This window comes from Lissotriton helveticus, chromosome 5_1 (genome assembly GCF_964261635.1).
Source record: "Lissotriton helveticus chromosome 5_1, aLisHel1.1, whole genome shotgun sequence".
In the NCBI taxonomy this organism is placed as follows: domain Eukaryota; kingdom Metazoa; phylum Chordata; class Amphibia; order Caudata; family Salamandridae; genus Lissotriton; species Lissotriton helveticus.
Genome location: NC_136065.1, coordinates 1,695,849,572 through 1,695,873,740, shown reverse-complemented (window position 1 = coordinate 1,695,873,740; position 24,169 = coordinate 1,695,849,572). Strand labels below are relative to the sequence as shown.

The following is a 24,169-nucleotide window of genomic DNA, read 5'->3' as shown; positions in this document are numbered from 1 at the left end:
GGTTCTTCCTGTCCATCCTCTATTGAATCATCGTCTGCCGTTACTTCAGACTCAGATGTTTCAGGTACAGTCAGTGTCGGTCCAGACCTGGTTTTGCGCAGTTCTTTTCTGGGATTATCATATTTTTTCACAAAGGTCAATACTCTGCCTAATCTATAATCCCGTTCGTCCCTATCAAATTTCTCTTCTTTCCTGTGTTTGATCTTCTGTTCATATGTTTTCAAACGTTTCTTCATCAATTCTCGCTTTTCATTTAGTTTCTCTTGTTCCGGTTCCTTGAGTAAATCATTCTCCAGATGTTTAATGAGGGCTAAGGCCTTATCCCGGTCACTCCATGCAAAGCGTACCAGGATAACCAGCATACCCCTACATGAATCGGCTGTGTGTTCTACCCAAGCATTTAAAAGTAGGGGGTCTGGATTTTCGTATGCTGGTATCGTATAAATCCTTAAGCCTCTTGGTACACGATTGACTTCGATATAATTTTGGAGGGAGGTTGCCTCCCACCATTTCCTTATCTCCTGCTCATATAAGTGTTCCAATGAGGCCAATTTCGTGTTGAGGTTTGTGGCGCTGCCACTCTCTTTACTCGGACCGGCTTGACTTGCCCCATTTCATTGTTTCTTTTTAAATATTCCTTGCGCTGCTTCCTGGCGCTCCGTTTCACAATACATATCCACTGTTCAAACACTGCATCCGCAGCGAATATATATAGTGCTTAAACCCCTTGCGCTTGTGTGGAACGTTAATAGTACAAAGTTCACAGTGTGCCACCGGCACCTTACCGAATCAAATCCAAGGTCCCCGTCTCCCGTTTATAACTGGTGGTAGACCATATCGGTATCCGTGCTCCCAGTGGTTCCGTATCTTTGTATCTCCAAAAAACCCTCGTTCCACACGGTGCAGCTGGAAAATCAATCCTTGCTCCCAGAACACCAGCCTGCTGCACTCAAAAAGCGGGTGCTACTTCAGCGGGGGTGTACCCGCTCGAAAATCTCTGCTCCCAAATTCCACCAGATCTCGCTCATCCGGTAAAGAAACAACACTCACAAGGGGGGGTTTCAATCTAATCGATTTATTGGAACCCTTCGCACACAAGACGCGTTTCGGCAATCAGCCTTTGTCAATTGTAAAACTGAGCCCATGGCGTTCGCGCAGTTTTTTAAAACCATTCAGCACAAAACGTGTCATAGTGTCATCATCATAGAAAGAGGACTATTCGTTTTCATATTCCTCGCCATTTTGTAACGTGCAAATGGTCAGTACAATGTAAATACATGATAGTACACTCATTGCTGTAAATCTGGCGATAGATTCTTATTCATACATTTACAGATGAAACTAGTTCATGGCTATTCAGCTGTGCCATCAAGCCCTGAATGGGCACTTCAACACTGTAATCAATGCATTTATCTCTAACAGTGTTGAAGTGCCCATTCAGGGCTTGATGGCACGGCTGAATAGAATGAATAAGAATGGTTTTTATCCCTGTGGAAGATGCAAGGCATGTAAAATAAGCAAACGTACTTTAACATACAAGATACCAGGTCTCAGTACACCTAAAAAGATTAACAAATTCCTCACTTGTTCAACACCCTATGCAGTATACTGTCTGATATGCCCTTGTGGGCTGAGGTATATCGGCAGTACGATTAATCCAGTTAAACTGCGTATTTTAGAGCATATGCGGGCCATTAATAATATTGATGAGGCATACCCAGTCGCTAGACATTTTAATAAAGTCCATGGGCACAACAGGGACCTGTTGTCCTATTTTTGTCTAGACAGTGTACCCACACATCCTAGAGGTGGGGACCGTTTATCCAAACTAAGAAGGCTGGAATCACGTTATATAATAGACCTTCAAACGAAAAGCCCAACAGGTCTGAACACTAATGAGGAATTGGCAGTACATTTGGGGTGACTGAGAGATGAATACGCATACATACTAGATAGGAATGTAATGTAATGTATACTGTATTAGATTCCGATAGGACATGATATTCTCGTTTTCATAAGAGGTATAAGTAGATTTTATGTTGGGACCCAGGACGTTGTTTATGACAAAATGTGAGAGTCACCAGTGTGGAGAAAAGGGGACGTAGCCCATACAGGGCGAGAGAACAGAGATAAATGCATTGATTACAGTGTTGAAGTGCCCATTCAGGGCTTGATGGCACGGCTGAATAGCCATGAACTAGTTTCATCTGTAAATGTATGAATAAGAATCTATCGCCAGATTTACAGCAATGAGTGTACTATCATGTATTTACATTGTACTGACCATTTGCACGTTACAAAATGGCGAGGAATATGAAAACGAATAGTCCTCTTTCTATGATGATGACACTATGACACGTTTTGTGCTGAATCGTTTTAAAAAACTGCGCGAACGCCATGGGCTCTGTTTTACAATTGACAAAGGCTGATTGCCGAAACGAGTCTTGTGTGCGAAGGGTTCCAATAAATCGATTGGATTGAACCCCCCCTTGTGAGTGCTGTTTCTTTACCGGATGAGCGAGATCTGGTGGAATTTGGGAGCAGAGATTTTAGCGGGTACACCCCCGCTGAAGTAGCACCCGCTTTTTGAGTGCAGCAGGCTGGCGTTCTGGCGTTATATATATATATATATATATATATATATATATATATATATATATCTCCATGGGGTTGTCCAAGTAGCGGGTAGCACCCGAGCCTGCGTGCGCCTTCCCCAAAGCGTTAGTTGGTATGGGCAGTTGCGTGTTTGAAATAGGCCCGACGCGTTTCGGAAATCTATTTTCCTCATCAGGGGCCAGCAGTAAAGTGCATGACGTCTACCATCTCCCTGTATGAAAACACATATTGTGCTTGTGGGAGATGTAGTCCATATATCCTGGATGGATGCACTCTCAAATTACTGCTCGTTCCAAGGCTCTACCATGAGCCCCAAACATCACTCCTGTCCTCATCCATCACGCAGCTCCACATACGAGACTCCTTAGATAGCGAGTCTCGTGGCCCCCGTTTCTTCGGGGTGGTGCAACCCAGCGGCAGGACCGCCGCTAATGTATTACGCTCCATGGGGTTGTCCAAGTAGCGGGTAGCACCCGAGCCTGCGTGCGCCTTCCGCTTTTTGAGTGCAGCAGGCTGGTGTTCTGGGAGCAAGGATATATATATATATATATATATATATATATAAAAAAAATTTTAAAGCATGAAAAACGGAATGAACAGACTAAAGTTAAAATCAATTTACAGTCTAAAATGCAACATATAGAAAATCGATGTTGGCAATAGTATAAAATCAAGCGGAGCACTTTGCCAGGCGCTCCGCTTTGTGCAGTGGAGAACCAACCGTTCTAATCAAACTCTTAGACTTGCCTCTAGCGGTCCCTGTAAAAGTAGAAGATAACATGCTCACTCACTGTGACAACCACAGCAATACATTTGTTAAATTGTTGACCAGCTCGGTCTGTTGCCCTACCAAACCTATTGGAGGGACCCCAAAGGCCATATAATTGTTGCTTCCTTGCACTGTGCTGTTGCTCCCAGCGGGTAATAACACAGCAAATGGTTCTGCTGTGGCCCCACCGCAGCCACTGGCCCTACAGGAGATGCCACTGTAACAACTGGGCTCACTGCCCTGGCTGCTTCCTGCCCTGCTTAGGCTTTGGGGGAAATGCTGCACCTGGTGGAACCCCTCGCCTTTTGGGCCTCTCCACGCTGTCTCCAGGTGTAGCCGGCACAGGGCCATCTGTGGTGCAGGCGGGCACAGTAAAGCCAATAATTTGTCCATTGCATCCAATCTGCATTTGATAATTGCCTTGTCACCCTCTCCCTGTGAGCGCCTCTTCTGTTTTTTCCCTTGCCTGTCATGTCTCCCCTTCAGTAACCCCCAAACAGTCCAAAACACAGGCATCTCTGAAAAGCAGGGTAATTCCCTCTGCGATGTTCCAGATAACCATCCTCCACAGAAATAGTTAAACCAATAAAGGCCCAACCAAGAATAAACCACCTAAATACCACAGTTTGGCAAGAGGTTGCACACCAGCTATTCACAAGTGTTATTAAAAGTTCACCCAAAAATACTCTCCCTAACTGCCAACAAACAAAACCACGCCAACAGCTTTTGAATCTCTTGTCCTTATGACCTTGGTGATAAAAAAACTTTGAAGCGCTGCGCACCCCCATACGCCACGACCATGTAAAGAACGCATGGGGCAAGCAGGAAAAACAACTCAACCTGCGTTGCTCCCAGGTGCTTGGCGGTTCTTTCAATGTCAGCAGTCATGATGGCGAGTGTGAGGCGCATGTCAGGCAGCTGAGAGACCTTGCGCACTCCTTTAAGAATGACCACTCCACACCCTGGCCAGCCTGAGATCTCCCCATCACCCGGGAGGGTTTGACCCTTCTGGAAATGACGTGTCAGCGGGCCACACCGATGCCCTACCCAGGCACCTGAGCCCCTCCCATAAGCGGCAGCTCCATCAATGAAGTGGGGAGCCTTGGGCCAAATTAGCAACTATTACCAGGGTCTAGAAAGGGAGTAGGTGTATTTATAGTCGTAACTATAGGTTCTGTGCACAGAGATAACACATTAAAGATGTTCTGTCTGTTACTGATTTTAAGCTCGTGTGAAGCAGTAGGGCAGTAGAAAAAGACTGTTTTTTTAACTGTTATTGGAAGGGTTTGAAACACAAGCAAACGCATTGACGCGGGTGAAAGGTGGGGTTTCTGTTGATGAAATAAATCCTTTACTTATCCACGTGGTAGAGGAACCAAGCTCTTGGCTCAAGCTGAATTTATTTTGTCAAAAAGCATTAATGCTGTGATGGTGATTGGAAATTGTCATTTGTTTAGAGTCACAATAATAAGCGTGCTGCTTTATCACTGCCAGCCATATGGTAAGAGTCAATTCATGGGCTGCACATCTAATCCCCATTAATGAATAGGTATATGCGCTGAGAGACCACTCCATAAATAGACTGGAGAGAGCGACACTATAACCTCGCACCAACCCGTACTATCTTCATGGTGGTGAAGATATCTGCAGGCTACTTCCTGCAACGCACGTTACCCTGGAAGTATGGGAGCGGGCAATGAGATCAATTGGTTGGGCCCGCAGATTTACCTAAGAAACTACACTTTAGAGAGGGACGTGGCTCAGAAAGATAGGTAAGCTGCAAGGCTTCTGGACCTGGGATTTGCTGGGAATATCCACAGCTGGAGAAATCATTGAAGGAGGCGAGCTCAAACGCTTGACAACCTTTTGTACAGAATACTGTCTCACAACTGATGACATTTTTTGGGGGGATATCCGAAGTACACAGCAGTACAAAATATAGTAGACTTAAGGAGCATTGGCGAGCATCTCGTTTATCACCAATGACCTGTACATTGACAGTATCATACATTAGTAGGGTTCCGTATAAGCTGATTTAGTTGACTGGTCCATTTGCCACCCACCTTACGGTATTTAGCTGGACAACCCCGTGCCCCTAATAAAAGTTTTTCCTGCACGGTACACCAATACACACCCTCGTGCCATCTGGATAACCTAGGGGGGCCAGGCTGAGCCCATGAAGCAGCAATGTCCCGTTTGGCCACTGTGATGGCTGTCCCTAGGAACAGTTTGTTGGAGCGGTACCAGTCTAAGCCGTTCAGTAGTCCCAAAATGAGCCTTATGGGGTCGTGAGGAACTTGCCAATCCAGGATGTGGGTGAGCTCGGACTCTATTGTAGTCCAGTATGGGGCTAGACGTGGGCAAGTCCAAATCGTGTGGTGAAAGTCTGCTGGCTCATGACCACAGCGCGTGCATCCCGGAGAGGAGCGAAGGCCCGCCCTGTAAAGACATTCTGGAGTGGGCTAGGCAGTGTGCAAATATTATAGTTGGATGAGGTGGAGCCTTGTTGAAGTTGTGATAGTCTTTGGAGCCAAAAGGGCATCGCACCGGTCCTCCTCCTCCAGAGGGCGCACCTTACCCTCCCCGTGGGTCCTGAGTGGGTCAAGCATTGCTGGGCTATTGTTAATCAGGGTTCGATATATTCAGGACACCCCACCCTTACCCAGGTTTCCCATCATAGCTTGAGCTTCTAGTGGCTTGAACTCTGGGATTATTGTGCCCGTTGAAAAGTGTGTGTTTAGGGCATGATGCAGCTGCAGGTATCTGTAGAGTTGCGAGGTATGGAGAGCATAACAACCCTGTACGTCATGGAACGTCGTAATGTGGTCCCCACCCAGATATCGCCTAGTAGCGATATGCCAATGTTGTCCCACTGCCTGAAGCTGGTAAGCGCTGTCACGTCTCTCAGCCATGTTCCTTGCCAGAGAGGTGTCTGCTGGCTTAGTTTTCTGTCCCAGTGTGTGTGTCTTAGTGACATGTGCCATGCTGTCAGGACTGCCCTAGTGATCAAGGGCATGGGGATAGGGCTTCCGTATAGGAATGCCTGGATCTGAGGGAAATCTAGGGTCCTGATCTCTGTTTTGTAGGCCGGATCGGTCCAACCCCCCGTGAACCAGTCATGTGAACGAAAAGCTGGGTGGCTATGTAGTAGAGGTGAAGATCAGTCATGCCCATACGACCATCAAAGGGCGGGATCTGACACCACCGGGCAAGGGCGATGCGCGGTCTCGCTCTCCCCAACAGGAATCTCTTGGTCATCCCATCTATTTCCTTGAACCAGTATTTCTGGAAGTGAAGGGAAGTGTTCTAGATAACGTAGAGGAAGCATAGGAGAACCATCATTTTAAACAAGACCTCTTTCCCCAGTGGTTTGAGTGTTAGAGTTTGCCAGCGTTTGAGATCCTCCTTGGTTTTCTTAACCAGCGGGGTAACGTTTAGCACCCATTCCAGTTCAGGGAGCACAGCCATCCAGATCCCTAGATATTTGAAGGATTGACGCCTAATGAGGATAAATACTTGCCAATCGAATCACTCCCTGGAGGTGTGGAGCAGCACATGGGTCGATTTTGTCAGGTTAAGTCAGAGACCTGAGAACCTCTTGAAGGAGCAGAGGGTCTAAAGACATCTGTAGCCGGGTCTGCCAGAAAAAGCAGGACATCGTCCCCATATAAGGCAATTTTGCCGGTGTGGTGGCTGTCCCAGTACAAGCCTTTAATCAGGCCGTCTGACCGAATAAGGCATGTCAGGGTTTCCATTGCCAGGGCAAATAAAGGGGGTAAGAGGGGGCAATCCTACCTTGTTCCTCTTTGAATGGGGATCACCTCTGACGTGGCTTCATTGGTGAGCACTCTGGCTTTGGGGTTAGAGCAGAGGGCGCGTACGAAGCGCCGGAATCGCGGACCCAGGCCCATCATTCTCAGAACTTTCTCCAGGTAGATCCAATCAACTGTGTTGAAGGCTTTTTCAAAGTCGACAAGGAGGAGTGTAAGGTAAGGAGTAAGACATCGACGGTGCGCCAGGGCCAGGTGAAGGTGCCTCAGACAGTGCCTCGTACCGCACTCTGGCATGAAGCCACATTGATCTGGTGGACTAATTTACTCAGGAATGGGCGCAGACGTTGGCCCAGTATTGTGGCGCATATCTTCATTTCAGTGTTGATCAAGGAGATGGGGCGGTAATCCGCACAAGACAGTGATGGCGGCTGGGTTTTGGGGATCACTACGATGGTCGCTATGTTGGATCTTAGGAGGGAAAGACACAGCATTGGCAACCTGTCGGTATAATTCCATCAAATGGGGAACCAGTAGATCTCGGAACGCTGCGTAATACTCTTGTGGGAAGCCGTCCTGTCCCGGCGTTTCCCCTGCTTTCAGCAAGGAGATGGCGTTGTGTATTTCTTCCGGGGTGTTCTAAGTCTGCCGCTTCTGAACCCTCGAGGCAGGGAAGCCGGATTTTTGTTTGGTTCATTATTTCGTGGAGGGATCTGTCACTCCTGCGGGTGGCGTATAGGTTGGCAGAGTAATCTGTAAAACTTTGCGCGATGGCAAGTGATGTGCGTTTGATGGCCCCGGAGGTGTCACGAACCTCAGGAAATATCCGGTTAGCCCGGGCATATGAGACCAGGCTATATAGTAGTTTTCCGTTCTTGTTCCCTCAGCCATACACTCGGGCTACAGAGAAGCGCCACAGCAACTTGGCTGATTCTAGGGAGATACGTTTGATCTCTTCACGTATGGCTGCGAGCCACTTGTCATGCCGCTCGCTTGGGGGCTCATCTGGGGCCATTTTGAGCCGTAGTGCTTGCGCCTCAAGGAGGGCGAGATGGGTGGTCTGAGCCAGCCGCCGCGCCTAGACCTGGCCTCTAGCGACTACTCGAATGGTAGCTTTACTGGCTTCCAGAGGGTGCTCGGGGAGGGGACTGACCCCAGATTGGCGAGAAAATACTGGTGCACCTCTTTCCCTATCACTTTCTTGACCTTTTTGCCTTGTAGGAACCAGGAATTTAATTGCCACAGTGGGCGAGGACTATCAGTGGTATCACCTAAGCGCAGACACAGGGCTGAGTGGTCTGAGATTCCTCGGGGGAGAACAATGATGTCTCGCTACTCGCTGACACTCAGAGGGAGGCATAATGATCATTTCGATTCGCGAGTGTGTGTGGTGTGCCACTGAAATATGAGTGTAGTGGGAGCTCCGGGCATCCCAGATTCTCCAGACGTTGCACAAGCCCAGGGAGAGCGCCCAGTCAGCCATTTATTTCGCATCAGTTGTCCTAACGGGAGATGGTGTGCCAGTCGTGTCCAGTAGTCGGTGTATGACTGTATTGATGTCTTCCCCAATCACCGTCTGACCAGTGGGCAGGGCAGGAACAATGTCAGTAAGGGGGCGCAAGGAGGAGGTGAGCGTAGCAGGTGGAATGTATAGCGAACCATGTTGACAGCGCATCTCTGGGCATCCATGAGGTCAGACAGTTCTCGAGGAAGGTTGCTGTCTGATCTTGCTCAACTACCTCCAGGAACCCACTAAGCGCAGGCGCCGTGACCAGTTCTCCGTGTCTTCGGCCCTTCTGTGCAGCTCATTAGATGGTGTTCTTTTAGTTGACGGATATCGTTGAGGAAATGCGGGATTCCGCTTCCGAGATACGAGCGGTGGCGTTACGCAGGTCCTGACAAATAAGGGCCATATCCACCCGGACCTCCGACGATTTTCTTTTCCACGGAGACCTGGTATGAGCTGATAGCTTGCAGGATTGCAGTGAGGTCGGACCCTGGAAGGTATGAGCCCCCAGTCGCCCCCTTGACTGGGCCCGTGTCGCTTGTGGGGGTGCTGGTCCATTTTGGTCTGGGTCTGGGTGGAAGGCGCTTTGGAGGCCCGGTCCTTCCACATCGTGAGTGTCAGTTGGCACCTGGGCCAGACCGCCTGGTAGTATATCACAATGTGTGGTGTAGGCGGGGAACAGAGAAGGGTGATATGGTGCTGAATAAGGTCAAGCCACCTGGCCGCTGTCCATCCCCGCAGGCGCCCCACCTTCAAGATCCAGGAGGGGGGGGTTTAGTTGTCTTTGACCAAGCTCTTTGAGGGTGTGGGTGGCGGCAGCAACCGTAGATGTTAAGAGGGTTGGATAGACAAATTGGAGCGTGGGGGGGGGCCGAGCCGTGAACCCAGTCCCCTCCAGTTGCGAGTTGGTAGCAATCGGGGCCTGTAGGTCCAGTTCCAAGGAGCCCCGGGAAGGGAGTCAGAAGCGGGAATCTCAGGATTCAGAGCCCAAGCAGGTGCAGCAAGGCAACAGGGGTTCTGCACAGTCACTCCGCCCCGTGCTGGTTGACCCAAGACCCAGCTCACCTCCTTATCAGCCCAGGAGATCTCAGCTTCTTGGCTATTATGTGTACTTCCAGCCCCAACAGCATTCACCGGGCCTCGGTCAGCGCTGGGTCTGCTGCCCGTGAGGGGGGCAATAGTGTAGGCTCTCGGAGCGTCAGTTGTGTTCCCTGCTGTTATGGCTGCATGATTCACTAGGGTCCAGGGTAGGCCAGAGGTGTGTCCGCGTCCTTAAGTGGAAAGGGCCTCCCACTGTCCGTGCTTAAGGTGTATTTACGGGCGCCTCTAAGGCCTCACCGCCCGATCGGCTCCATCACCAGCGGGACGTCAGTACAGAGGGCGGAGGAGGCAGAGCTGTAGAGTTCACCACAGCCCGCTCCATTTCCCAATTCATGGGAGTAGAATGCGCCCAATGAGCACGGGGCCGGGCGGGCAGGCTTCTTGTCACCGGATCAGGTTCCCCCTTGGGGCTATGGTATGCAGGGTCTCAGGGCCTCGAAGGACTCACCGCCGACATCCATGGGTGGCTTTCGATGACTGCTGGGGCTAGTATGCCGGGCCTCAGACACCCGCCGGCACCTGTGTGGGTTGTGCGATGCCTCTGCCAAGGCCTCGGCACCAAGAAGCTTACGAGTGTGGGCGTTTCAAGGATTTCTGACACTGCAGGTTAGTGGTGCTACCTTCACAGCTCGTCTTTAGTGTTTGGGGCATAAATATACCTTCTCATGGCTGTGGATTATTGAGCGGATGATGGAGGGGTCTGGAGCACTCTTAGAGTGCGACCGCCATCTTGACGCTCCTGGCCACGCCCCGAACTCCTAACATTTTAGGAGGTAAAATTAACTGGTATCAGTATATATATCAAAGTGGAAAGGGTTAATCGATGGGACCCTTGCATCACATGGATATATTAGTAGGATTCTCACCCACTAATACCACCAGTGACATGCTTTATCATTACATCCTCACCCACTGCACCTAGTGTGAGTGGGTGGGCTCCATGCAGTTTGTAAGCGGAACTTTTCCTAAAACATAAGTGCAAGTTGGTAAAGGTTTCAGGATCCTAACTATGCAGCATAAAATTTTCGATTTTGCAGCACGCAATTTCATTTTTTTCGGCATTCTGCAAACACAGTGACGTCGCAACAGCAACAACAGTCGCGTAGAGAACAATCACAAAGTACATTGTTATATAGGCAGCAGTGATTCCACAGATAATGCATATAAAGAAACATCGCGTTGCATCTCAATACACCGACATAGCAATATCCACAGCGATTTAACATAGCACTCACAGTAACATCCTCCAGTAAGTCTAACCCATAATAGCCCTTCTCCACTAATAGGTGAGCTTGGGGGTCCTTCTCCAGACTCTTTCCTTTAGAAACCAAGGGAAATTTGGAAGTGGCACCACATTTCCGCACACCAGCACTCCTTTTGTGGGACCATGTGACTTGATCACATGACTTCCTCCCTGGCCATAAAAAACAGCCCAATATAGGGCCGGCCATCGTCGGAAGAGTGCAGGAAGCTGAATAGGTGTAAAGGAGGACAATGTGCGTTGGTGTAGTAAGTGCTTGGGTAAACTGGATAATATAGCCCTCTCCTTGGGGTCCTCTCCCCTCCTTTTATGAAGAAAAGGGTACACACTGTGTTTTGTATTCTCGTAGTGTGAGTCGGCAGGGATTGCCCCACCCCACTACCTCATGAAGTTTACATTTTTAGGAGTCATGCAGGTGTCAGATATGCCAAACATTTTTTGAAATACACTAGATGGGCATGCTTAACACTACTATCTATTATAATTTAATTGTATTTGAATTCATGTTTGTGTGTATGTATGTATATATGTATGTATATGTATATATGTATATATATATATATATATATATATATATATATATATCTATATATATCTATATATATCCGTTCACCAATCCCACTGATCGGCTCTGGACGCCGATCCAACAACGCAGGTACAGACCACAGCAACGCAAAGAAATTCTTTCAAGGAAGTTTTAATGTTCCCAAGTCTCCAGCATGACGCGTTTCGGCTACAACACGGTAGCCTTGATCACATGACCAGAAGGAACCAATGCTGGTGCTTAAATACAGTGCAAAAACTGATTGACGCCACAGTAGTAATGATCAACATAAAAGACATACTATCCCTTTCTCTTCCGGAAAAAACAATGTTAAATGAATAAATAAATACATTTGATCTAAATAAAAATCCATGATTTATATGTAAACACGCACTTCTTGGAAATTATCCTACCATGAATGGTACACCGGAGGCAACATTTATAATTATATAAATTTGATCGTAAGAAGTCTTATCCAAAATTCATAGTTGATCATAACAGTTAGTGGCTCAATCACGAAAAAAAGTGCAAGTGCAGACCTATATACAGTGCAAAAACATGTTTCATTGACACAGTGCAAATCCTAATCTGCGAAAAGGACTCAAAAAATCTTATTTAAAAAAGCAACAGGTTGGACGGCACATTGGACCCTTAATTATGAGGGTTATATGACTAATGACCCGCTAATCGAAAACCAACAATAGGACAAGGGGGAAGTGAAACAATATACTGAAAACATTATGGCATAGTGCCCTCAATTCATCAGTAAAAAATGCCAGGGTTGGATAATAATAAGTCCACAACAACACTCAAATCGTGAACTCAGAATGATTGGTAATATTATGGGATACAATCCCCAAAATCATACCAGACAAAACTTAGGGAAATTTCAGAAAAAACAGAGGCAACTCAAAACCCATCACACTTCAATCCGCTAAATAGCTGAGGATTACACCCCTATTGGAGTAAAACAGGGTACAGATTAGGACAACTTAAGACAACAGATAATCGTATGAGCTGTGGGAAGAACAAGATCTATTGCCTGATATCGCACTGGGAGATTGACAGCATAACAGCAAAATCAAAGAAAACAATACAAATCCTCCCCCGTATTCATCCCATTCGGGATTCTGGTGTCTAAAAGCAAAATATATTTGCTTTCCAGTTGTCTCAAAACTTTTTCCCTGTTGCCTCCCCTGATGTTCTTGGGTACAGCATCAATGATGAAATACTGAAGGTCATTCAAGTTCTTATTGTGGACCAATTCGAAATGACGAGCCACAGGGTAATTTTTGTCTGAATTAACTATGGCTCTGAGATGCTGCAGAATGCGATTAAAAGCCTGTAATTTTGTGCTACCAATGTACCTAAGGTCACATGTACATTGGAGCACATAAACCTCAATATATATATATATATATATATATATATATATATATATATATATATATATATATATATATATATATATATATATATATATATATATATATGATATCAACAACAAAGGGAGTCCCCAAATGGAAAGGTCACACGGGAAGGGTTTCCACACACCATCACCGACATTTGCCGCCACCACAGCCAGCGCAGCGTTCGTAATTGCAGAATGCCAAACGTTTCAAGCCGTAGCCCTTGATCACCGGCCTGGAATTGACACAAAAAGGCATCCATTTAACATAGGAACTTTTATTTGCTGATAACAGTCCCGCCCCAATGGGCGTGAGCAGACATGGCATCATGGTAAATGTAGTCTATCTGCTAAGGAATTGACATTTCAAATATAACCCATTGGCTTGGGTGCCTCATAGTGTCACAATATTAGCCCAAGTGGGTGAGCACTTGCGTGATAACCGCAGTGTGGCACACCAATTTAATCCAGAGATGAGGCCCCTTCCGCTCCCGAAATGTGCCCGTAATCACGAGCACCAGGATCCGCCATGATACAGCAGCGGGACCTTTCCGCGGCCGGACAAGACGCTCAACATCAACAACAAAGGGAGTCCTCAAATGGAAAGGTCACACGGGAAGGGTTTCCACACACCATCACCGGCAGTTGCCGCCACCATAGCCAGCGCAGGGTTCGTAATTGCAGAATGCCAAACGTTTCAAGCCGTTGCCCTTGATCACCGGCCTGCAATTGACACAAAAAGGCATCCATTTAACATAGGAACTTTTATTTGCTAATAACAGTCCCGCCCCAATGGGCGTGAGCATACATGGCATCATGGTAAATGTAGTCCATCTGCTAAGGAATTGACGTTCCAAATATAACCCAGTGTCTTGGGAGCCTGGAAGCCCCGCCGCGAGTTATGCGTCTGTTGTTTGGAGGACCCGGCATTGTTCGTGGACGAGTGGCGCTTGACAGCGAGTGTTGTGGATATAGCAGTGAGCGCTGCCCTGTGCATTGACATTGCCCCACTTGGGTTTTATTCTCACTATTCTCCAGCGACAGCACCCACTGGGGTTGGATTAATGTTCGGCCTGCTAATACCACAGTGCCTTGCAGCCCACGTCACAGGAGGTGTGAGATCCTGTGGAGGTGTTCCGAACAATGTCGTCATTGGTGTACTTGTGAGGGGCTCTGGATAAAGGAGTAATTTCCGAAACGCTTCAGCCTTGTTTTGCAATGCTTGCGGAGTGTGTGCGACCACTGCTGACCTTGCTGTATGGGGATCGTCACCGTGAGGGCTTTCTCACTGAAAGGCATCTTTTGATGGTGTAATACATATATATATATATATGTATATAGATGTCTTGTCTGTCGTCTGGGAGCAAACCCACGTGTCTGCATGCCCCACACAATCTGTAGAAAATCTACAGATTTAGTTGGTCCTGAGTGGCACTTATAACAGGCTGAAACATGTCGATCTTACTGAGGTACAGATGTTAGGGGTCATTGTACTCAGAGGTAATCACACTGTTTAAATCGTAGCTAAGGAACCTTATTAATAAACAAGAATTTGGTAACCCATGTTGCATTTTTCTAGCCCCTCTGTATTTACATAAGGTTTTGTGCGGTTCAGTTGGGGCTGGGCTCATGAGGCTACCTTAGCTCGTCTTGAAAAATGTGAGGTTCATCTCTACACCACCCCTGTGCTGTCCCTAAAGTACTGCATGTCTTTTACGTGGTCTCAAGTTGTTTTTTTCTCTTTTAGATCAAGGAGATTGAGGATTTAGGGTTTAGAGATAAGGACCAAATCTTGCAGTCGCTGTACATCAGTGCTGGTGATGTGGGACGTACAGTGACAGAGCTGCAGCGCCATCTCCTTGAGCCCTTCCACACCCGACTCTGGCAGGAACATGAACCAGAACTATGCTTTGACACCACTGATAAACAGGTTACCCATGGTGCTATGATATGATGTCAACACCCAGCTATTTGTAAAGCTCTCTACTTTCTTACTCTGCTCTTCTTCATACCTAACTGCCCCTCTCCAGACTATTTCTGCTTTTTCTTATTTTTTCTGTCTCCCTCTCACTGTCCACCAGCCTCTTTCTCCTCACTCATCTCTTTGACTATGTCCCTTTCATTTCCTCTGTCACTCGTTCCTCTACTCCATGCCCCCCACACATTCTATCTGCTGCTGCTATTTTTTTCCTTGTCTTGCCCCTGTTTTCGTCTTTCATACCTGCTGTCCTTCTCCGACCCAGTCTGTCGTACTTCAAAATCTGCAAAAAGCTATATTCCTTTTAGACCCATTTCCCCCTGTGGTTTTTACAATTTTCGCTAACTAGACGTGTGCAGCCGCATGGCCTTTTGTGGTGTCCTGTCTGGGCCTTTGACACAGCAGAGAGAAAAGGCGAATCTTTATCATTGACTACTTCCTTACTGATGTGCACATTTTCCTCCACAACCAAGCACTAATTTTCTTCAACCATGAGGTCTTTGTTATTGGTTTCGCCATGAATGGCACTTCCACTGTAAACGAGATAACCTTTGTTGATAAGATCCTCCTCATGATAGTTCCTCCCATCGACTAAACCCTTGCATCACATGCCTCATTGACTACCTCAGAAAACATTTTGTCAACAGAAATTACTGCTACGGACACATTGACCATACTTGTCTCCTCAGCTTGTGATTTATGGCCTCTGATACAAGCCATCCCTACTCCTCATCTGTTACTCATGAAGTGCCACCTGCACTCCCAAAGCAGATATTGGATGTGGAAAAAAATCAATAGGGTCCTTATGGAAAAGCATTTTTACCCAGTTTAAAACCAGGAAACGCTCAGTATCCATCTTACATTGTATAACACAGAAGAATCCAAGGGGAGAGTTCCAGGTATGATGAAGGGTAAGGAAGTACTTATTATGAACATTAGAAACATTATTAACTGTGTCCACAATATAGGCAACTGCCTCAACCCAGGTGCCTGCAGACTTCCTTCATCCAGTGCATAGAGGATAACCTTCAAAGACACTGCCTCCATTTCTACTTGCATTCATGGATGTCTAAAGATACCTGGGACAGGTAATATGAAGATAAGGCAGCGTATGGCACCTACAATTATAGGGATACATATATACTGGCTGATGGGGGTGGCAGGTTAGGAACCTTCGGATAATAAGTGAGATGACTACACTACAGCAAGACCTTTCCACTTAATACATTGCTCAACTAAAGTGAAGCAGCTGCTCAATAGATTGATTCAAGCACTTGAATCTATGATGGATCCAGTGCTGGCATAGAACAAGTTAATTACCTTTCACTGCTGTTCTCCAGAGTTATCTATCATAGATGCACACATTACCCTCTCACCTGCATTTTTCCCCATTCTCCACATTTGCCTTCTGACTCCTGCTCCCTCTTTCCCTCACCTACTGAATCTTATTATCAGTCTTTCCTCTTTAGCCCTTTGTCTCTTCCCATCCTCTTCTCATTTTCATTCGCCTGCACTCTTTAAGTGATCGGCAGTCTGCTAACGCTCTGCTGCCTTATTGCCTTCTGTCTTTCCCTCTTACTCCCTTCCACTTACCTGTCAACTCTCTTTTGTGGTCTCCCAAAACCTATGGCTGCTGACTCTATATGTCCCGTTCTCTCTTCTCCCATGCCCACTGATTTCCCAATTATATTGGTTATTCTCCAGGCAACTCCCCTCTCGCAAGCCTGAAATCTACTCTCTTTTCTGGCGAGATACCCTCAAAGCCCGCACTAGCTTATTTCTGTCCCTTCCCATTCCCATGGATTCTCACCTCCTTATCCTGTTTCCAAAACTGAGATCTAATTGTTTGGGTTCAGTCCTATTTAAGGGTGGACAGGAGCTTGGCCAGTGAGGTTGCCCTTTCGCCCGCCCCCTCCCGCTCCCACAGATGTTGCAAGAAACCTGGGTGTGATGTTTGACTCCCCACTCTCCTTCAAGGCCCAGGTTTCGGTGGTGGTTAGATCATGTCTGTGGATCCTCCGAATGCTCATTAAATTCCTGTACCTTCTCCCCCATGAGTCTCAAGTAACGGTAGTCAGGGCGCTGATCTTGACCAGATTTGAATATGTCCATGTTCTGTATTGGGTCATCCTGACTACTTAGTCCTACGTCCACAAGTGATACAGCACATGACAGAGCACCTCATCAATAGGCTCCCCAAATGTGCCTCAGTATATCACTTCCGTGAGAAGCTTCATTGGCTTCCAGTGCGCAAGTACATAATGTTTAACACCCTGGCCCACCAAGCCCTTTACAGCAGGGGTCCTTCTTACTTTAATGAGAGGATAAGGGAGTACAGACCAGAAAGACCGCTATGCTCCAGTAGCGCTGGCCTGTTAACAATCCCCTATTTCCAAAAACAGTAGAGAAGTGGGTCCACCTTCTTGGTCAGAGCAGCAAGCATGTGGAACCAGCTGCCTGATCACCTGAGATTAATAACGGAGGAAGCACCCTTCAAGAAGGGTCTGAATATATATATTTTTAAGCTTTGGGGACTCAGCCTCTCCTGCTGTGTACTTCTATACAGAGTGCCGAGTAGCTGTCACTCATTCTTTATTTTCCAATCCATGTGACACTCCTGCATTTACATCTCTCTCCACTTAATCTTGCCTCCATTGCTCTTCTGACACATCTCCCACTCTTTTAATGTCTCTCCTCAGCCTTCACACTCTTTAGCAGTCTCATGCTCTCCCCTTCTCTTCTGTCCTTATGTAGCTTTTCTCCCCCCTTCCACTCTACCCATTCCCCTCGCATTGTAAGTGATGGGACTCTTTATTTGCAGAGCCTAGTGCGTCGGATCCTGGCTGTGTTCTCCTTGCCCAGCTGGGGCCGGGCTGAACTGGTGGTCCACCTTATGCAGGAGCCAGAACGCCGGTGCGAGCTTCAGGATATTGTAGAGGCCGTGCAACAATCCCACGATAAGGAGTTTATCAAGAGAATGCTGACTCAACAGTGCGCTGTATGCTATGACGAGTTGCCGAGGAGCAAGGTAAGCATGAAGCACTTTCTGCTGTGCACACCACTGAGTGACCATGCCCGTCACTGCACTGTACACATGTGCAGGCCTCTACCTAACTTTGTATGCATGCCACTGTCTCAATGTGTGATCAAGCACACTGCTGGACTACCATGTAGAGTACTGCTTCTTGTTTCAGATGCAGTCCCTGACGTCATGCGAGTGCACCATCTGCCCAGAATGTTTCAAGTTACATTTCACTATTGCTGTGAAGGAGAAACACATCAAGGATATGGTGTGCCCTGAATGCTCCGAGCCTGAAATCAATGATGAGGGTGAACTGCTCAGCTATTTTTCCACCCTGGATATTCTGGTGAGTGTGGGTTGCAAGGGCAGGGGTGGTGAGATATTATGAAATCCAAGGGGCAACTGCTTATCTACTATTTCACCTCAGGCTACCCTTATGCGAATGGTGAGGCATGATGTGAAAAACAGATGAGGGTTGGAAGGCACTTCATAAGAGGTTTTTTATTTTATTTATTTATTTATTTATTATAGAGTTTTGTATAGCGCGAACAAGACCCGTGGGTATCAGAGCGCTTAACATCGAGGAAGGTTACACATTGACAGTCCAATAGCACATTCTAAAAAACAAACAGATATAAGGTAAAGGGCGCTATGGCTATAAGGGGTGCCTAACTAAATATATTCCAAACACATGTGCAATTAGTAGTAAAAGGTGAGAAAGGCCTAGTTTATAACACGATCCATATCAGTAGATACGGTGGGCCTTGCGAGACCCCAATTGCATGAGGACACGGGGTTGAGATTGCTTAGTTACCCTGGACTCGTTGAGTTCTGTTGCATAGGAAAGGCTTAAACCATCTCAGCACACTACATCACATTACATCGAGGTAGGTTACACATTGCCAGTCAGATATCAATTCTAACAGCCAACCGATATAGGTAGAAGAAGCTGTGGCTATAAAGAATGCCTAAATAAATAAGTATATTCCAAACACATGTGCAATTAGTAATAAAGGTGAGAAAGGCCTAGCTTATAACACCATCCATATCAATAGATAAGGTGAGGTAGAGGTTATATAGTTTGGCTCTGAGAACAGCAATTGGTTCACACAGGACTGTGGTATCGATCAGGGTACAGCCGAGGCTAGTGAGGGGAGTCAGTTTCTTGATAATGTTAGTATTCATGAAGAGGGACCACTCTTCAGCTGATGTAGTAGTTCATACCAGCGATCAGTCGGCTTCCCTATGCCAGGTATTTACTCATCATATGGCTTTTCAATTCCCGTTTGAATGTTGCAATATTTTGGATCTTCCTAATGCTTGGAGGGAGTGAGTTCCACACTCTGGGGGCAGCTCCAGTGAAGGCTCGATCATATGTCTTTTTCTTTCGAAAAAAGGCCGGCCTCAACAGCAGCTCCTTGGCGCTTCTCGTTGGTCTGTTTCCTCCCGATAGCTTTAATTTCTTGCTTAGGTATCCTGGCGTGTTATAGTGCACCGCTTTGTGAGTGATACATGCTGTCTTCATTTGAATTCTGGCCTCATAAGGTAGCCAGTTTAGTGCTTTCAGGTGAGGAGATATATGATCAAATTTCCTCGATCCAGTAATAAGTCTTGCCGCAGCGTTGAGACAGGCTTTTAGCGGTGCTGTAGATGTTTTAGGTAGACCAGTTAATGTAGAGCAACCATATTCGATCCTAGATATGACTAGGGACTGTATAGCCAATTTTAAGTCTGCCTCTGAGATGAATGGTTTTAATTTTCTTAGGTAGCTCAGATGGAAGCGTGCACTTCTCTTCCAGGGGATACTCATTAATAGTCATAAGCACTGAATTATCTCCGCCCATGAGCGGGAACCCGGAACACATAACAATATACATATATATGTGTAAAATATATAAAAAAGTACATAGTACTAACTAATTATACACATATACATGTATAATAACCATAATATGCAGCCTAACATATATACATAGGCTAATAAAGCCACAATTACACACGTTCTGAAGCATGAAAATATGCTGTATATAAATGCAATAAACAGGCATGAGCCCAAAATGCATTTCATAACCATGAAAAACTTTTATTTTCATCAAAGAACCTGATGTAAACAGCTATTAGCCTAAAAAGGCTGCATATGAAAATTTGTCTGTGTACAGAAAATCAGACTGGCACCCTGCCTTTAAGGCCCCAGAGAATCTGCACACTTTGCCTTTAAGGCCTCTAGGAGAACTCTGTTCCCATCATGCACCACAGGTGACAGTTAGGTCAGTTCTTTTTTCCGGCTTGTTCTGTGAGGAACCTGGAACTTGAGCTCTGCTCATTTGTAATATTTTCTGTCAGAAGTTGGGTTTTTTCTTGACATTTTTTTGACAAATAGTACTTTGGTGGTGTTTATTACCTTTTTTCTGACTAAACTGTTGTGAATTTTTAGTCAGTATGCCACCTTTATTATATAAATGTCCTTCCTGTGGGAAGAAAATGGCAAAAACTGATCCACACTCTGTTTGTGTGGTGTGTCTTCCTGATACTCATAAGGTGGAAGATTGTTATCATTGCCTCAACCTTTCTAGTCGGACTTTAAAAGAAAGAGAGAAAATGAGGCTTCTGGGCCTTCTGGAGAGAGAGAATCGTGGTGAGAAGAGTTCTAAGGTTTTCTTATCGACTTCTAAGCCACCTTCTCAGCCTAAACGTCGAAGATCAGCGTCTCCAGAAGGTAAAACGAAGAAAAAACGACTTCAGGAAGGTTTTCCTGAGAAAAAGAGATGTTCGACGTCGAGATCCAGATCGCCGTCAGCATTGTCGGCGTCGAAGAGGGCTCCGTCGACGTCGAAGAGGCCGCCGTCGAGGCAGTATACAGCATCTCGACCTTCGCCGTCGAGATCTTTATCGACGTCGAGACATCTGGTGTCGATTGCAGTAAGAACGACGTCGGGGGTTCGACGCTCGACGTCGAAGGAGAAGATGCGTTCGACGTCGAAGGATCATGGGTCGACGTCGAAGGATCATGGGTCGACGTCGAAGAGTAAAGGATCGACGTCGAAGATTCATACATCGTCGTCGAGGAAGAGATCGACGTCGAGAGGAAGATCGGCGTCGAAGGATTCGACGTCGAAGTCTAAGAAGAGTAGGTCAAAGTCTCCATCACGACGTAGATCGGCGTCGAAGCATGCTTCGGGCTCGAAGCATGGAATGTCTAGGTCTCCCCCACCTGTGCACAGGTCGGCGTTGAGACTGGCACGATCAGCCTCTCGGACCTCACTTAGGTCTTTGTCGAGGTCAGACATAAGTCCTGAGCCTAGAGTGGTATCTTCACCGCAGGATCAACAAAAAGATGCGGTGGGACAAGAGACAGTGCATCAGGATTCTTCTATGGTGGCTCAGTCGGGCTCTACCTCAGGCCAGGCAGATGATAGGCAATTGGTGCCTAGTCAGCGGACTCCATCTGGCTCAGTGGTATCTGAGCGGAGTGTTGTCTCCGGAGCTTCCAAGTCTTCAGCAGACCTGAATATTGTGCAGGTGTCACCTGAAGCTTCACCTGAGCGTGTGGGTCGGCCTATCAACTTGTCACCGAGATGGCTGGAAAGTCTTCGGCATTGGAAGATGCGTCCATTATTGGGTGACAGAGCTCCGGTTCCTCGGACGGAGCTGCAAAGAAGATCACGTTCGAGATCTCGATCAAGGGAGCGAAGGAGGCAGCGATCTGCAACTCCTCAAGAGAAGCGTAGGACCCCTGCTCCGTCTCCTAAGGCTGTAGAAGGACGAAAATCTCGTTCAAGGGAGCGAAGGAGGCAGCGATCTGCAACTCCTCAAGAGAGGCGTAGAACTCTTTCTCCGTCTTCTAAGTCATCTTTGTCTTCTACAAGATCTTCATATAGAGACTATTCTCCCACAATATCATCTACTCCTCCGTCCAGAGTGTCTCCAGTGGATGATTTGGGCACATTTAATGATGTGTTATGTCGTGGGGCGAATAAGTTCAAGATCAAGATGGCAGTTCCTCAAATAGCAACGTCAGTCATCTTTGAAACCCTACATCACAAGACGACTGGTAGGCCTCTTCTGCCGTTAGTGCCCGGATTGATAGAACCAGCGATGAAAACTTTCTTAACTCCGGCCACAGTGGGTTCAGGTCCTTCTAGGATTGCAAAGAAGTACAAGGCTCCAGAGGAAGATCCTTTGTTTTTGCGTTCTGACCCACCTCCAGACTCTCTTATTGTGGCGGCAGTCAGAAAAGCACATTCTGCAGCATCTACCTCTTCTGCTCCACCTGAAAAGGATAGTAAGAGTATGGATTCCTTGGGGAGACGAATGTGCAACACCTCAGGTTCGGTCGTGAGTGGCCAGTGCGTCAGCCTTATTGGGCCGCTATGATCGTCTGCTGTGGGACTCAGTTTCTCGTTTTGCAGAAAAACTACCTAAGGAAGATCAGAAAGACTTCCTGGAAATAGTGGAAGAAGGAGGATTGGTGGCTAATCAAAGCATTAGTGCGGCTGCTGATGCGGCGGATCTGTCAGCTCATGGTTATGCACATGGTGTTTGTGCTAGACGTACGGCTTGGCTTCGCCTTACGGGTCTAAAACCTGAGGCTCAGAGAAAGATAGTAAATCTACCTTTTAATGGTTCGACTCTGTTTGGATCTCACGCCGATGACGAGATGTCTAAAATGAAAGTGGAGTTAGACACTCTTAAGGCCGTTGGTCTTGAAAAGAAGGAGTTTAAGCGTAGAGGTAATTTTCGTCCCTATGACAAAAGATCTTTTCAGCAGAGGGGCCAACAGACGAATTGGTCCTCGCAAAATCAAGGCCAGAGTCAACAGAGATCACAATTCCAGCAGAGGCGACCTGGACGAGGCAGAGGCAGCGGAAATAGGCAGCAATCATCAGCTACCAAGCAGCCTCAAAAGCAATGAATGGAAGCTTCCTCCACAACCGTGTGCCACTCCGGTTGGAGGAAGTATTGTGTGTTATCTGGAAGAGTGGAAACAGATCACAAAGGACAACTGGGTACTCAATGTCATTCAGAGCGGGTACCTTTTGAAATTCAAGAAGCCACCTCTTTTCATGCGTCCTCTGAAAATGGTACAGTGGAACTTAATGCGCTTACAACAGGAAGCGGATGTCCTTCTGATGAAGAATGCCATAGAACCAGTGCCTTTTCAACAGAGAGGTCAGGGCCTGTATTCTCGGTTTTTTCTTGTAAAGAAAAAAGGTCCAGTTACGGAGTTCAGGCCCATTCTGGACTTGAGGCGTTTGAACAAATTCATTCGGAAGGAGAGGTTTCGAATGCTGGCTCTTCATCAGATTTTTCCTCAATTACACCAGGGGGATTGGATGTGTTCCATAGATCTGAAAGATGCTTACTTTCATGTCCCAGTATCCAGAAAACATCACAAGTTTCTCAGATTTCAAGTAGGGGCTCGTCATTATCAGTACGCAGTGCTCCCCTTTGGCCTGAGATCAGCTCCAAGGACTTTTTCAAAATGTATGGCGGTAGTGGCTGCTTGTCTTCGCAAACAACGGATTTTCATTTATCCGTACTTAGACGACTGGCTTCTGAAGAGTTCATCCCCATCTCTACTGGAAGAACATCTATCGATATGCCTCCAACTCATGTACAAGTTGGGGCTCCAAGTCAATTACAAAAAGTCCATAATGAATCCCACCCAGAAGATCCACTACCTGGGTGCTCAACTGGACACGGCAAAAGAAAACGTGTGTCCTTCGGAGGAGAGGTGGTCATCCATCAAGACAAAGTGTGTTTTTCTCCTTCTGTCTGCACGTCCGACAGTTCGGCAAGTTTCCTCTCTTCTGGGATCCATGGCATCGTGCATCTTCATAGTGCCGAACGCACGTTTGCAGATGCGTCCTCTACAGCAGTGTCTAGAAGATCAGTGGAAGCAGAGGACGGGATGCTGGGAGGATCGGATTCTTCTCCAACAGTCTGCAAAAGATTCCATTCGATGGTGGATGAAAAAGTCACACTTGATGAAGGGAGTTCCTTTTCATCAGGACCCACCAACGCAGACTCTGATCACAGATGCCTCTCTCCAAGGTTGGGGAGCACATATGGGCCCGCTGCAAGTACAAGGGCTATGGTCAGATTTCGAGAAAGGGTATCATATCAATCTACTCTAACTCGGAGCGGTCCATCTTGCTCTCAAGTCCCTGGCTCCATCCCTTCAGACTCGGTC

The 24,169-nt window shown here is 46.9% G+C and overlaps 1 protein-coding gene across 2 annotated transcripts in view; it reads left to right on the top strand.

Moving 5' to 3' along the window:
* RNF31 (ring finger protein 31) overlaps positions 1-24,169 on the top strand; it is a 482,477-nt gene that overhangs the window by 291,984 nt on the left and 166,324 nt on the right. For both annotated transcript variants that reach the window (XM_078644958.1, XM_078644957.1), the window contains 3 exons: positions 14,724-14,906; positions 17,776-17,982; positions 18,149-18,322. In XM_078644958.1, coding sequence (XP_078501084.1) covers positions 14,724-14,906; positions 17,776-17,982; positions 18,149-18,322 — 564 coding nt within the window. The remainder of the gene's footprint in view (positions 1-14,723; positions 14,907-17,775; positions 17,983-18,148; positions 18,323-24,169) is intronic.